The 12,180-nt window shown below is 45.0% G+C and overlaps 2 protein-coding genes across 7 annotated transcripts in view; one reads left to right on the top strand and one right to left on the bottom strand.

Moving 5' to 3' along the window:
• Window positions 1–5,964, bottom strand: part of LOC122551449 (cytotoxic T-lymphocyte protein 4-like) — a 42,313-nt gene extending 36,349 nt beyond the window's left edge. For 2 of the 3 annotated variants that reach the window (XM_043693374.2, XM_087988927.1), the window contains exon 1: window positions 5,687–5,729. Coding sequence is in view for 1 of the 3 variants with exons in the window: in XM_087988928.1 (XP_087845054.1) it covers window positions 5,687–5,750 (64 nt within the window). In the remaining 2 variants the exon portion in view is untranslated. Of the gene's footprint in view, window positions 1–5,686; window positions 5,792–5,935 lie in introns of those variants that run through there. The other variant, XM_087988928.1, reaches the window with a different exon arrangement.
• The window catches only part of LOC122551450 (uncharacterized), a 71,696-nt gene extending 62,196 nt beyond the window's left edge, over window positions 1–9,500 (top strand). For all 4 annotated transcript variants that reach the window (XR_015757627.1, XR_006312105.2, XM_087988929.1 and 1 more), the window contains one exon: window positions 8,545–9,500. Coding sequence is in view for 1 of the 4 variants with exons in the window: in XM_087988929.1 (XP_087845055.1) it covers window positions 8,545–8,669 (125 nt within the window). In the remaining 3 variants the exon portion in view is untranslated. The remainder of the gene's footprint in view (window positions 1–8,544) is intronic.
• Window positions 9,501–12,180: the final 2,680 nt, after the last annotated feature.

Here is a 12,180-nt window from a genome sequence, read left to right as displayed (position 1 = left end):
ATTATCTCTTATTGGAGATGGTCATTGTCTGGCATTTGTGTGATGCGCTTGTTACTTGCTATTTGTCAGCCCAAGTCTGGATATTGTCCACATCTTGTTGCATTTGAACATGTACTGCCTCAGTATCTGAGGAGTGGTGAATGGTGCTGAACATTGTATAGTCATCGGCAAACATCCCCATTTCTGTCCCAATGGTGAAAAGAAGGGAATTGATGAAGCAGCTGAAGGTGGTGCGGCCTTGGACACTATTGTGACAATCTCCTGCAGAGATGCCCTCAGCTGAGGTGACTGACCTCCAACAACCACAACCATCTTCCTGCGTGCCAGGTGTGACTCCTAGGCATTAAAGTCCTTTTGAAAAATTCAAGTATATTTATTGACTGAGATCTTGTCTACTTTGGGTTCCTTTTTTTAGGAAATTCAATAAGACTCATGACAAACAAAAAACTAGAGTAGAAACGAAAGAACACACAGGGTGAATGAATGGCTTGAGAGATGGTGCAGGAGGGAGGGGTTCTGATTTTTGAGACACTGGGGCCAGTTTTTGGGGGAGGTGGGACTACTATAAATCAGACGATCTACACCTGGGCAGCATTAGAACCAATGTCCTCGGGCTGCTTTTACTAATGCTGTTGAGGAGACGGGGGTGGGAACCAAATGAGAAGGTTAGTGGACAATAAGGAGTTAGTAACTAAAGCTTGTGAGGAACTAGATGATGAAGTCAGCATGACTAAGGGGAAGAGTAGTCAGGGAGCAGATGATGAATGCAAAGGGGCAGGTGGTCTGAGGTGCATTTGTTTTAATGCGAGATGTGTAGTAGGCAAGGTGGATGAACCTGGAGCTTGGATTAGTACCTGTTATTGCTATTACTGAGACTTGGTTGGGGGAAGGGCATAATTGGCAACTAAATATCCCAGGATATAGATGCTTCAGGGGGGATCGAGAGGAAGGTAAAAGAGGTGGAGGAGTTGCATTACTGTTCAGAGAGGATATCACAGCTGTGCTGAAGGAGGACACTATGGGGGACTCGAGCAGTGAGGCAATATGGGCAGAGCTCAGAAATAGGAAGGGGGCGGTAACAATGTTGGGGCTGTACTACAGGCCTCCCAACAGCAAGCATGAGATAGAGGTACAAATAAGTAAACAGAATATGGAAAGATGTAGGAGCAACAGGGTGGTGGTGATGGGAGATTTTAATTTTCCGAACATTGTCTGAGATCACTTAGTGTTAGACATTTAGATGGAGCAGAATTTGTAAGGAGCATCCAGGAGGGTTTTATAGAGCCGTATGTAAATAGTCCAACTCAGGAAAGGGCCATACTGGACCTGGTGTTGGGGAATGAGCCCAGCCAGGTGGTTAAAGTTTCAGTTGGGCATTACTTTGGGAATAGTGATCACAATTCCGTAAGTTATAGAATATCATGGACAAAGACGAGAGTGGTCCTAAAGAAAGAGTGCTAAATTGGGGAAGGTCAACTGTAGCAAAATTCATCAGGAGCTGGGGAATGTGGATTGGGAGCAGCTGTTTGAAGGTAAATCCACATTTGATATGAGGGAAGCTTTTATAGAGAGGTTGATTAGAGTTCAGGAGAGATATGTTCTTGTGAAAATGAGGGATAGAAATGGCAACATTAGGGAACCGTGGATGACAGGTGAAATTGTGAGACTAGCGAAGAGGCAAAGAGAAGCATGCGTAAGGTCTAGGTGACTGAAGACAGACAAAACTTTGGAAGAATATCAGGAAAGTAGGACCAATCTGAAATGAGGAATTAAGAGGGCTAAAAGGCGTCACAAAATATCTTTAGCAAACAGGGTTAAGGAAAATGTCAAAGCCTTTTAGTCATATATAAGGAACAAGAGGGTAACTAGAGAAAAGGTCAGCCCACTAAAAGACAAAGGAAGTAAGTTATGCGTGGAATTAGAGAAAATGAGTGAGTTTCTTAATGAGGACTTGGCATCAGTATTCACTGAGAAGAGTGACATGATGGTTGTTGAGGTTAGGGATAGATGTTTGATTATTCTGGGTCAAATCTGCATAAGGAGGGAAAAGTGTTGAATATTCTTAAAGACATTAAGGTGAACAAGTTTCCAGGTCTGGATGGGACCTATCCCAAGTTACCGAGGGAAGCAAGAGAAGAAATAGCTGGGGCCTTAACAAATCTTTGCTAGCAAGGTTTGAGAAGATTTGTAGCTCAGGTTGAGGTTCTGGTTGAGCTTCATCTGGAGGCTCACTGATGATGTTTCCCAGTATGGTGACAAAATGCCTGAAACCGAGATATCTTTGCAGCATCCTTGAACACAGGTGAGGTCTTGGAGGACTGGAAAATTGCTAATGTTGACCCTTGATTAAGAAGGGGAGCAGGGATAATTCAGGTAATTATAGACTGGTGAGCCTGATGTTATGGTAGGGAAGCTGCTGGAGAAGGTGCTGAGGGATAGGATCTATTCCCGTTTGGAAGAAAACGGGCTTATCAGTGATAGGCAGCATGGTTTTGTGATGGGAAGGTCATGTCTTACCAACTTAATAAAATTCTTTGAGGAAGTGACAAAGTTAATTGATGAGGGAAGGGCTGTATGTGTCATATACATGGACTTCAGTAAGGCGTTTGATAAGGTTCCCCTTGGTAGGCTGATGGAGAAAGTGATGTCGTTGTGGTTCTGTTCGCCGAGCTGGAAATTTTTATTGCAAGAGCACTGGGCAGAAATCACATCGCGTCAACACCGACCTGCGGCCTTCGCGATTCGGCATTCATGCAGGAACCGGAGTTGTTCGTATGTGGCGCTTAGGCGGTTAGCGCAGGATTCCCATTTCCCGGCTTGTCTTAGCGTCTCTCGCCCGTAGGTGTTCAAAGTTTGGGTGAAGATTTGTAGCTCGGGTGCTCGTTGTTGTGGCCGCAGGTCGGTGTTGACGCGATGTGATTTCTGCCCAGTGCTCTTGCAACAAAAATTCCCAGCTCTGCGAACAGAACCACAACAACGAGCACCCGAGCTACAAATCTTCTCACAGACTTTGAAAGTGATGCCGCATAGGGTCCAGGGTATACGAGCTAGATGGATAGAGAACTGGCAGGGCAGCAGCAGACAGATTAGTTGTGGAAGGAAGTTTCTCAAAATGGAGAACTGTGACCAGTGGTGTTCCACAGGGATCTGTGCAGGGACCACTGTTGTTTGTCATATATATAAATGATCTAAAGGAAGGTATAGGTGGTCTAATTAGCAAGTTTTCAGATGACACTAAGATTGGTGGAGTAGCAGATAGTGATGGGGACTGTCAGAGAATACTGCACAATATAGATAGATTGGAGAGTTGGGCGGAGAAATGGCAGTTGAAGTTCAATCTGGGCAAATGAGAGGTGATGCATTTTGGAAGATCCAATTCAAGAGCGAACTATGCGGTAAATGGAAAAGCCTTGGGGAAAATTGATGTAAAAAGAGATCTGGGTGTTCAGGTCCATTGTACCCTGAAGGTGGCAACACAGGTCGATAGAGTGGTCAAGAAGGCATAGCGCATGCTTTCCTTCATCAGACAGGGTATTGAGTAGAAGAGGTGGCACATCATGTTACAGTTGTATTAGACTTTGGTTCGGCCACATTTGGAATAACGCGTGCACTTCTGGTCACCACATTGCCAAAAGATTGTGGATGCTTTGGGGAGGATGTAGAGGAGGTTCACCAGGATGTTGCCTGGTTTGGAGGGTGCTAGCTGTGAAGGGGGGTTGAGTAGATTAGGATTATTTTCATTAGAAAGATGGAGGTTGATGGGGGGAACCTGATTGAGGTCTACAAAATCATAAGAGGTATAGACAGGGTGGATAGCAAGAAGCTTTTTCCCAGAGTAGAGGCTTCAATTACTAGGGGTCACAAGTTCAAGGTAAGAGGAGAAAGGTTTAAGGGTGATATGCATGCCAAATTCTTTATGTAAACGGTGGCATGTGCCTGGAACGTGTTGCCTGTGGAGGTGGTAGGGGTGGGAATGATAGCATCATTTACGATGTATCTAGACAGATACATGAAAGGGCAGGGAACAGAGGGATACAGATCCTTAGAAAATAGGCGACACTTTAGATCAAGGATCTGAATTGGCACAGGCTTGCAGGGCTGAAGGGCCTGTTCCTGTGCTATAATTTTCTTTGTTCTTAGTTGTTATTTTAACTGGCTAATAACTAGAATATAATTTCTGTTCCAGATTTTTTAAATGGCTTTACTGAGGCAAGATTCCATTATCTTTCATAGCATAAAGGTTAGATTAATTGTTCTTTTGTTTTGTTTATTTATGGGATGTGGGATTTAATGATGAGGCCAGCATTTATTGCCCATCCCTAATTGCCCGGAGACCAGTCAAGAGCTGACCACATTCCTGTGGGTCTGAAGTCATACGTCGGCCAGAGTTCCTTCTCAGCAAAGTTCTCTCTCAGCTGCTCTGAGGATCTGTGCTTGCTGACTGGTGTGCTAGTACCATTCCTAGCATTGACATCTGATTGCAGAAAGTGAGGACTGCAGATGCTGGAGATCCAAGTCAAGAATGTGGTGCTGGTAAAGTACAGCAGGTCAGGCAGAATCTGAGGAACAGGAGAATTGTAATTTTGGGCATAAGCCCTTCCTGTTGAAGGGCTTATGCCCGAAATGTTGATTCTTCTGCTCCTCGGATGCTACCTGACCTGCTGTGCTTTTCCAGCACCACACTCTCAACTCTGCAGAAGTCAGTGCTGCACATGGACCACTGCGCGGACAAAACAAAACGAACAGCAACGTTGCAGATAAGGAAGGCAAATTCCCTTCCCTAAAGGACATTAATGACCCAAATGGGTTCTCATAACCATTGACAGTGGTCACCATTAGACTAGCATATTCTTCCAGATTCTTCCAGAATTCAAATTTCACCATCTGTCATGGCTTGATTCAAATCCACGTCCCCAGGACATTAGCCTGTGGTTCTAGATTGCTGATCTATTCATACTACAACAATGTCACTGTCTCCACTGTCATTAAATACAAAAATCAAATGGCTACCTGACAGTCAGCTGGGACTGCTATGTTTTCTGATACACATGTTACTGACGGATAATAAAGCTGGCCAAGCCAGCCCATGCATGTATGCCATGAATGAAAACAAAATTGTGCCTGTGCTGGTTTTTGGTCAGAACAAACATACCCACACTATTCCAGTACAATATTGTATAATCAGTCCTAAACACACAAACATGAAGCCCACATCATTCCTTGACGTGTTGTATGTCAGTCAATTGTCTTGAATGAATAAGAATCAAATTCCATTGCACGGAACGCTGCTCAACTTCAATTTTCTTGCTTTGTAGCAATGAGACCAACTCTCCCCACCCCCACACGCTCTTGCCTGCCCTGTTTTACCAGCAGCACAGAGCTGGAAGCTAATGGCTTTGATACAGGTGGTCAGTTCCTGAAACAGAACGACTGTTGCACAGGGCAATCAGGGAGAGTGACTTGATGTTGCTGGGAACACAGACATTAAAGGTGCTCAATCAGGAGCTTTGTAATCTTGCAGCGACCATCTACGTGTTAAGAACATTGCAGAGCTGGGCATGCATATAGAGAGGGTCACATGCCTGCCGTGGTTCCTCAATCTTTACAGTGTCTGACTTCATTGAGAATTTCACTGAGACATAAGGAACAAGGGTTAAGGACAATGAAGAAAGGGTTGTAACTTTACCTTCCAGTTTGACGGCTGCAGAAAGACACAGAATGAAGAGCCCCAAGCTGCTCACCCTCTCCATTGTCTCCACGGCTTTTGATTACTGAGTGCTTGATTTCCTCTCTGATAAATGAAAAGACAGGAAGAGGTCTGTGTGGGCAGATGCAAGCCAATGCAAGTCTGAGATATTTGTCTTTGTGAACAGGGCTTTTGAAGGGGAATTATTCTGAGTGTTAGGAGAGGTAGTATCAATGCACTGCCTCTCACCTATCATTACTCCCTGCTTCATCAGGCCAGTACGTAATCCCAGAATTTCATCAGGCCACGGCATTCCAGTCTGCTATGAGCTTGTGAAGTTCAATTAGCTGACATATTGGTTAAGCCCTTAAGTGGAAATGATGGATATACTTTGACAATGCATCAGGGTGAGTCTACCTTCTTTCAACCTGTCAACCCGAGGAAGGAGTGGGTGCTCCAAAGGTTTGCGGTTTCGAATAAACGTATTGGACCATAACCGGGTGTCGTGTGATTTTTGATTCTGTCCACCCCAGTGCAACACTGGAACCTCCACATTAGACTATCCCAGTGCTGTCACTAATACACTGTGCAGTGATTCGCAGAGCTGGATGTAGATTTGGGCAAAGTTTAAGGGACACACACTCAAACTCAGAAGGGAAAACTGGACAGACACAGAGTGCAAATAAATAGGATCACTTCAAGGGGACATGACAATAGGGCTGCAAACACGTCTTTAAAAAAGTATAAAAGATATCTTAAGGGTCTTTGTCAAAGCTGATGGTACAGAGAATTAGAAGAAAGTAATAAAAACAAAGAGAAAAGGAGACCCCCAGTCAATGCTTAAATCTGTCAATGATGGGACAACCCAACATCTAATGTTCTTCTTGATGACCCTGAAGTGGAGACAATGTTGTGTAGAATCAATAACATGATAACGTTACAGTGGGAGGCCATTCAGACTGTTGTGCCTATGTCAGCTACCTACATTAGTTCAGATATTCTGTCCTATCCCTCAAACCTTTTTCATATTTTTTTTAATCCCAGGAGTTTTATCCAATTCCCCTTTGAACGAGATATTCATGAGGATGGTTGCCTTGTGCACCAATCAAGGGCACCTCCTCAATAGCCCACACGGTGTCGAGGAAGCATCAATAGCTTCAGTGAGAGAGTTGAGCAGCTGTGTTCCTAGCTGCATGGCCTCTTCCTGTTGGCACACGCTAACAAATGGCACCCCTTGCAGCAGATGGCATTGCTTTGGCTTTCTGTAATTCAGGTCTGGGTGTGGGCAGTGCGTGTTGACAGGTAGTTTGACCTGACCACCACAGGCTAAGGCAAAGAAAGGGAACTGAAGCTATCTTGGCAGAAGAGCGCAGTAAACTGGGAGCAGTCTGTCTCTGGAGGAGCGCCAGTTTTAATGGGTAGTCGTTGGAGGATTTGCCTGCATTCATCACCTCACTGCCACGTGTTGGCCCTGGAAAATAGCACCATATTCGAAAAGAATGGTTTCATGTGTTGGCTTTGGAAGTCGTTCAACAGCCCGACAGGCCACAATGTGTACACTTCCCTAACCATTTCTGCATCAACTGACAGGGTGGCAGGTCCTATACAGTCAGCAGATTGTGGAGGCTTCAGCAGGGTCTGGAGCTGGCAACCCACACACACTGGATCCTGGCACCCCAGTAAATATTAGCCTGGAATGCACTATCAGGGCTTCTCATTGGCTGAACCCTCACTCACTCAGAGTCGGCAGTAAAATCTAAAGCTCACTCCAATGAGAAAATTGTCATTCCTCAAAGCTGCTCCATTAAAAACCCAATGACCTGTTGCCTGCCCTCTAGGTGTTGGATTTGGATGGGAATGTCACCATGTGAATGGAGTTAATGGCTATTCTTTAAGTGAGATCATGGATCTTCTATATAGAGTCATAGAGATGTACAGCGCAGAAGCAGACCCTTCGGTCCAACCTGTCCATGCCAATCAGATATCCTAACCCAATCTAGTCCCACCTGCCAGCACCCGGCCCATATCCCTCCAAACCCTTCCTATTCATATACCCATCCAAGTGCCTTTTAAATGTTGCAATTGTACCAGTCTCCACCACTTCCTCTGGCAGCTCATTCCATACATGTACCACCCTCTGTGTGAAAACATTGCCCCTTAGGTCTCTTTATATCTTTCCCCTCTCACCCTAAACCTATGGCCTCTAGTTCTGGACTCCCCCACACCAGGGAAAAGACTTTGTCTATTTATCCTATCCATACTCTTCAATCTCAGATTCAAAGTGCCTTTTTGACAGGCCAGATGGAGTCTGCAATGGAGTAAGAGAACTCATTGGCCAGTATTGAGGAGAGTGTGCACACCCTGGAAAGCCAATCTACATCTGGTTTGGAACAGTTAAATTGCTTAGCAACATCTGGGTGGCACGGTGGCACAGTGGTTAGCACTGCTGCCTCATAGCGCCAGAGACCCGGGTTCAATTCCCGCCTCAGGCGACTGACTGTGTGGAGTTTGCACGTTCTCCCCGTGTCTGCGTGGGTTTCCTCCGGGTGCTCCGGTTTCCTCCCACAGTCCAAAGATGTGCAGGGTCAGGTGAATTGGCCATACTAAATTGCCCGTAGTGTTAGGTAAGGGGTAAATGTAGGGGATGGGTGGGTTTCGCTTCGGCGGGTCGGTGTGGACTTGTTGGGCCGAAGGGCCTGTTTCCACACTGTAATCTAATCTAATCTAATCCAAAACAGATCCAATCAAAATAAGCGTCTGGTTAAATGGTCACTGCTTCTAATGGAGGTCTAATGCAGCAGCTTCAGTGATCATAGAACCAGTCTTTAACAAAATTTGTTCTGGACTTCAATCCTTAGGTTTTCGCAAGACCTTGGCCAGACTGAGAGCCTGTACAGACTTGGCCAACATTGTCTATCTCATACGCTGCAGGAAAGGATGCCCTGAGGCATGGTACATTGATGTGACCAAGCAGACGCTATGACAAGGGATGAATGGACACCGTATAACAATCACCAGACAGGTGTGTTTCCCTCCCAGTCAGGGAACACTTCAGCCGTCAAGGACATTCAGATCTTCAGGTGACCATCCTCCAAGGCGGACTTCGGGACAGGCAACAACGCAAAGTGGTCGAGCAGAGGCTGGTAGTCAAGTTCAGTATCCATGGGAATGGCCTCAACCGGGACCTTGGGTTCAAGGCACACTACATCTCTATCACACACATGCACACGCACTCGCACACACACACACTCTTACATACTCATACACTCACTCAGAACTTCTCTCATACACAAGCTCTCTCTCATACACACAAACATACACCCACCACATTCACACCCACGCATGCATCCTCTCACAGGCTTATACTCCATCACAGTCTCACACACAAGCTTGCCAAGCTTACACACGTGCAAACACACACTTTTACTTGCACTCACACTCACACGCTCACACTCACATGCACACACTCTCTCTCTCTCTCTCGCCTGCAGATGCACACGTGTATAAGTCTATGGGGTGAATTTGTAATTGCAGATGCATTTTAGTTTGCTCAAAGAATGCACAGCTTGGAGGCAGTCAATGCAGGCGGTCAATCCATGTAATATTTTGTAAATGCCACTTTGGAAAGAGAACCAATCTGACTAAAGATTGGGATACAGACACATTCTAATCTCACACCTTTAATACAATGTCTGAGCTGAGATGTCATCTTTATTTTATAAAACCTTAAGTTTTCTTGAGAATGTGACTTAAAAGAAATTCTTGGATTTACATATTAATGAATGAAACTTGCAACCCATTCTAAAAGATAAAAGAGTTTACAATCTAGGTTTGTTCAAAATATCATTTCAGTTGCATGACACTGTAATTTTTTGCTATAAATTCTGTGTCTTATGGCCCTGCTTTACAAACACCTGATGAAGGAGCAGCGCTCCGAAAGCTAATGCTTTTGAATCAACCCGTTGGACTATAATCTGGCGTTGTGTGATTTTTAACTTTGTTCACCCTAGTCCAACATTGGCTCCTGCATACTTGCAATTGTAGTTATTTAAGGATTTCAGAAGTGTGCTACAATTAATATTCATTAGAGTTTGTACCAATGGGTGAGACTGCCAACTTATTGAGTCATAGAGATGTACAGCATGGAAACAGACCCTTCGGTCCAACCCGTCCATGCCGACCAGATATCCCAACCCAATCTAGTCCCACCTGCCAGCACCCAGCCCATATCTCTCCAAATCCATCCAGATGCCTCTTAAATGTTGCAATTGTACCAGCCTCCACCACATCCTCTGGCAGCTCATTCCGTACATGTACCACCCTCTGTGTGAAAAAGTTGTCCCCTAGGTCTCTTTTATATCTTTTCCCTCTCACCCTAAACATTATCCTGTGTAATATTAAGATGGACAATGGAGAACATTTTACAAGGTCATTTTATGAAGTCACAGCTTGCTACTTATCTAGGTGATGTGCTAATAACAGGGAAGACAAATAAGGTGTACTTAGAGAACCTGGACGTAGTCCTTAGACATTTCTCCCAGTTGAGTGTATGTCCTGGAAGGGAAAAATGTGTATTCCACGCACCCCAACTGACTTACCGGGGCTACAGAGTCGACAAGACCGAGTAACATCTGTTGGAAGGTAAAATGAGGGTGATCAAATGTGCCCCAGCTCCATGTCTGTACCAGAATTTAGGTCTTTCCTTGTGCTGGTGAATTATTATGTAATGTTCATACATAACCTCACCTCCACCTGACACCTTTGCATCAACTCCTGATAAAGGGTCAACCTTGGAAACGGTTGTGTGGCCAAGCCATAGCCTTCAGGGACGTGAAGCAATAGCTATCATCTTCTTCAGCATTGGCACACTGTGATCCCAAGTGAGATCTAGTATTGACATGTGATGCCTCCCCGTGAGGCATTGGGGTAATGTCAGCTCATAGGTGGCCCAGTGGAGAGGAACTCCCCATAGCGTGTGCATCCAGGACGTTGGTTAATGTAGGGTATAAAAACGGCCAGATAGAGAAGGAAGGTTTAGTGGTAATTTCTGGGTGTCAGCAAGTTCAACCAATACTTTAATGGATGTACATTTGTAATAATAAGGAACCATAAACTCCTGCTAGGTCTACTTAGAGAGAACAAGGCTACGCAGCCCTTCCTTTGGGCCAAATTCAGCAGTGGGCTCTAATACTAAGTTCAGACAAGTTGGAACACTGTCTGAGAGGCCAAGTTACATGCGGATGCATTGAGCAGCCTCCCACTGGCAGATAGACTACTGGTGGTACCGCCACTGGAAGGATTCGTAATGGTTTTTAATTTTTCTAGACATACTTCCAGTCACAGTTGACAATATCAGACTTTGGACTCAGAAGGATCTAGTCCTGGCAAAACTGACACAACTAGTGGTGATGAGGGAAGCTAAAGTGCCATCACAATCAGAATTGAATCTGGAGAGACCAGATTGCATATTATTAAGCTGAGCAAGAGTGATTGTCCCGAGCAAAGGTCGTGGACAGACACTGGCTGAACTGCACCAGGGTCATCCAGGGGTTTCTAAAATGAAGATGTTGGTGAGAAGTTATGTCTGGTGGCCAGCACTGGATGTTGGTGGGCAATGCCCAGAGTTCCAACAAGAATAAAAAATTACCGCCAGCAGCACCCCCACATTCGTGGGAATTGCCAGGTAAACACCCGACTCGGTTACACATTCACTATGCAGGTCCTTTCATAGACTCAATGTTCTTAGGCATTGTGGATGCCCACTCAAAGTGGCTGAACATGCACACAGTTCATTCGTCAAACAGGGGGATGATGATAAAAAAACTGCGTGCATCTTTTGCAATGCGTGGATTCCCAGATGTGTTGATCATAGATAATGGGCCGTCATTTCCCAGCAAGGAAATTGAATATTTCCAAAATTCAAACCGCTTTTGGGGGGACAGAAAAGTACAGCTCCATACCATCATGTTAGAACGAGCAGTCCAAAATTGAAGGCAAGTTTAAAGAATCAGTTAAAAATCACACAACACCAGGTAATAGTCCAACAGGTAAATTTGGAAGCACTAGCATTTGGATCGCTGCTTCTTCTTGAGATACCTGGAGATAGAGTAGAGCTCCAAAAGCTAGTGCTTCCAAATAAACCTGTTAGACTATAACCTGGTGTTGTATGATTTTTAACTTTGACCACCCCAGTCCAACACCGGCTTCTCCAAGTTAAAGAATCAGCCGACAGTTCACTAGATACCAAACTGCCCCGGTTCCCATTTGATTATAGGACAATGCCTCATGCAACTGAAGGGATAGCTCCAGCAGAGTTGCTGATGCGGAGTAGACTTTGCACCAGGTTGCATCTGATCTTCCTGGACTGGGGGTGGAGAGGGTGAAATGGCATCAGGAACACCATTGTCAGACACAAGGCTCTGCTAAGTGAGAGGGATAGTTTACTTCAGGTGATGAAAGTTGGTGTAGGAACCATGGCAATAGCCCTGCATGGA

Source organism: Chiloscyllium plagiosum, unplaced genomic scaffold, assembly GCF_037043375.1.
Source record: "Chiloscyllium plagiosum isolate Xiang-an unplaced genomic scaffold, Cpla_swu_hap1 HiC_scaffold_7, whole genome shotgun sequence".
Classification (NCBI taxonomy): Eukaryota; Metazoa; Chordata; class Chondrichthyes; order Orectolobiformes; family Hemiscylliidae; genus Chiloscyllium; species Chiloscyllium plagiosum.
This window is presented reverse-complemented; position numbering and strand designations above follow the sequence as displayed.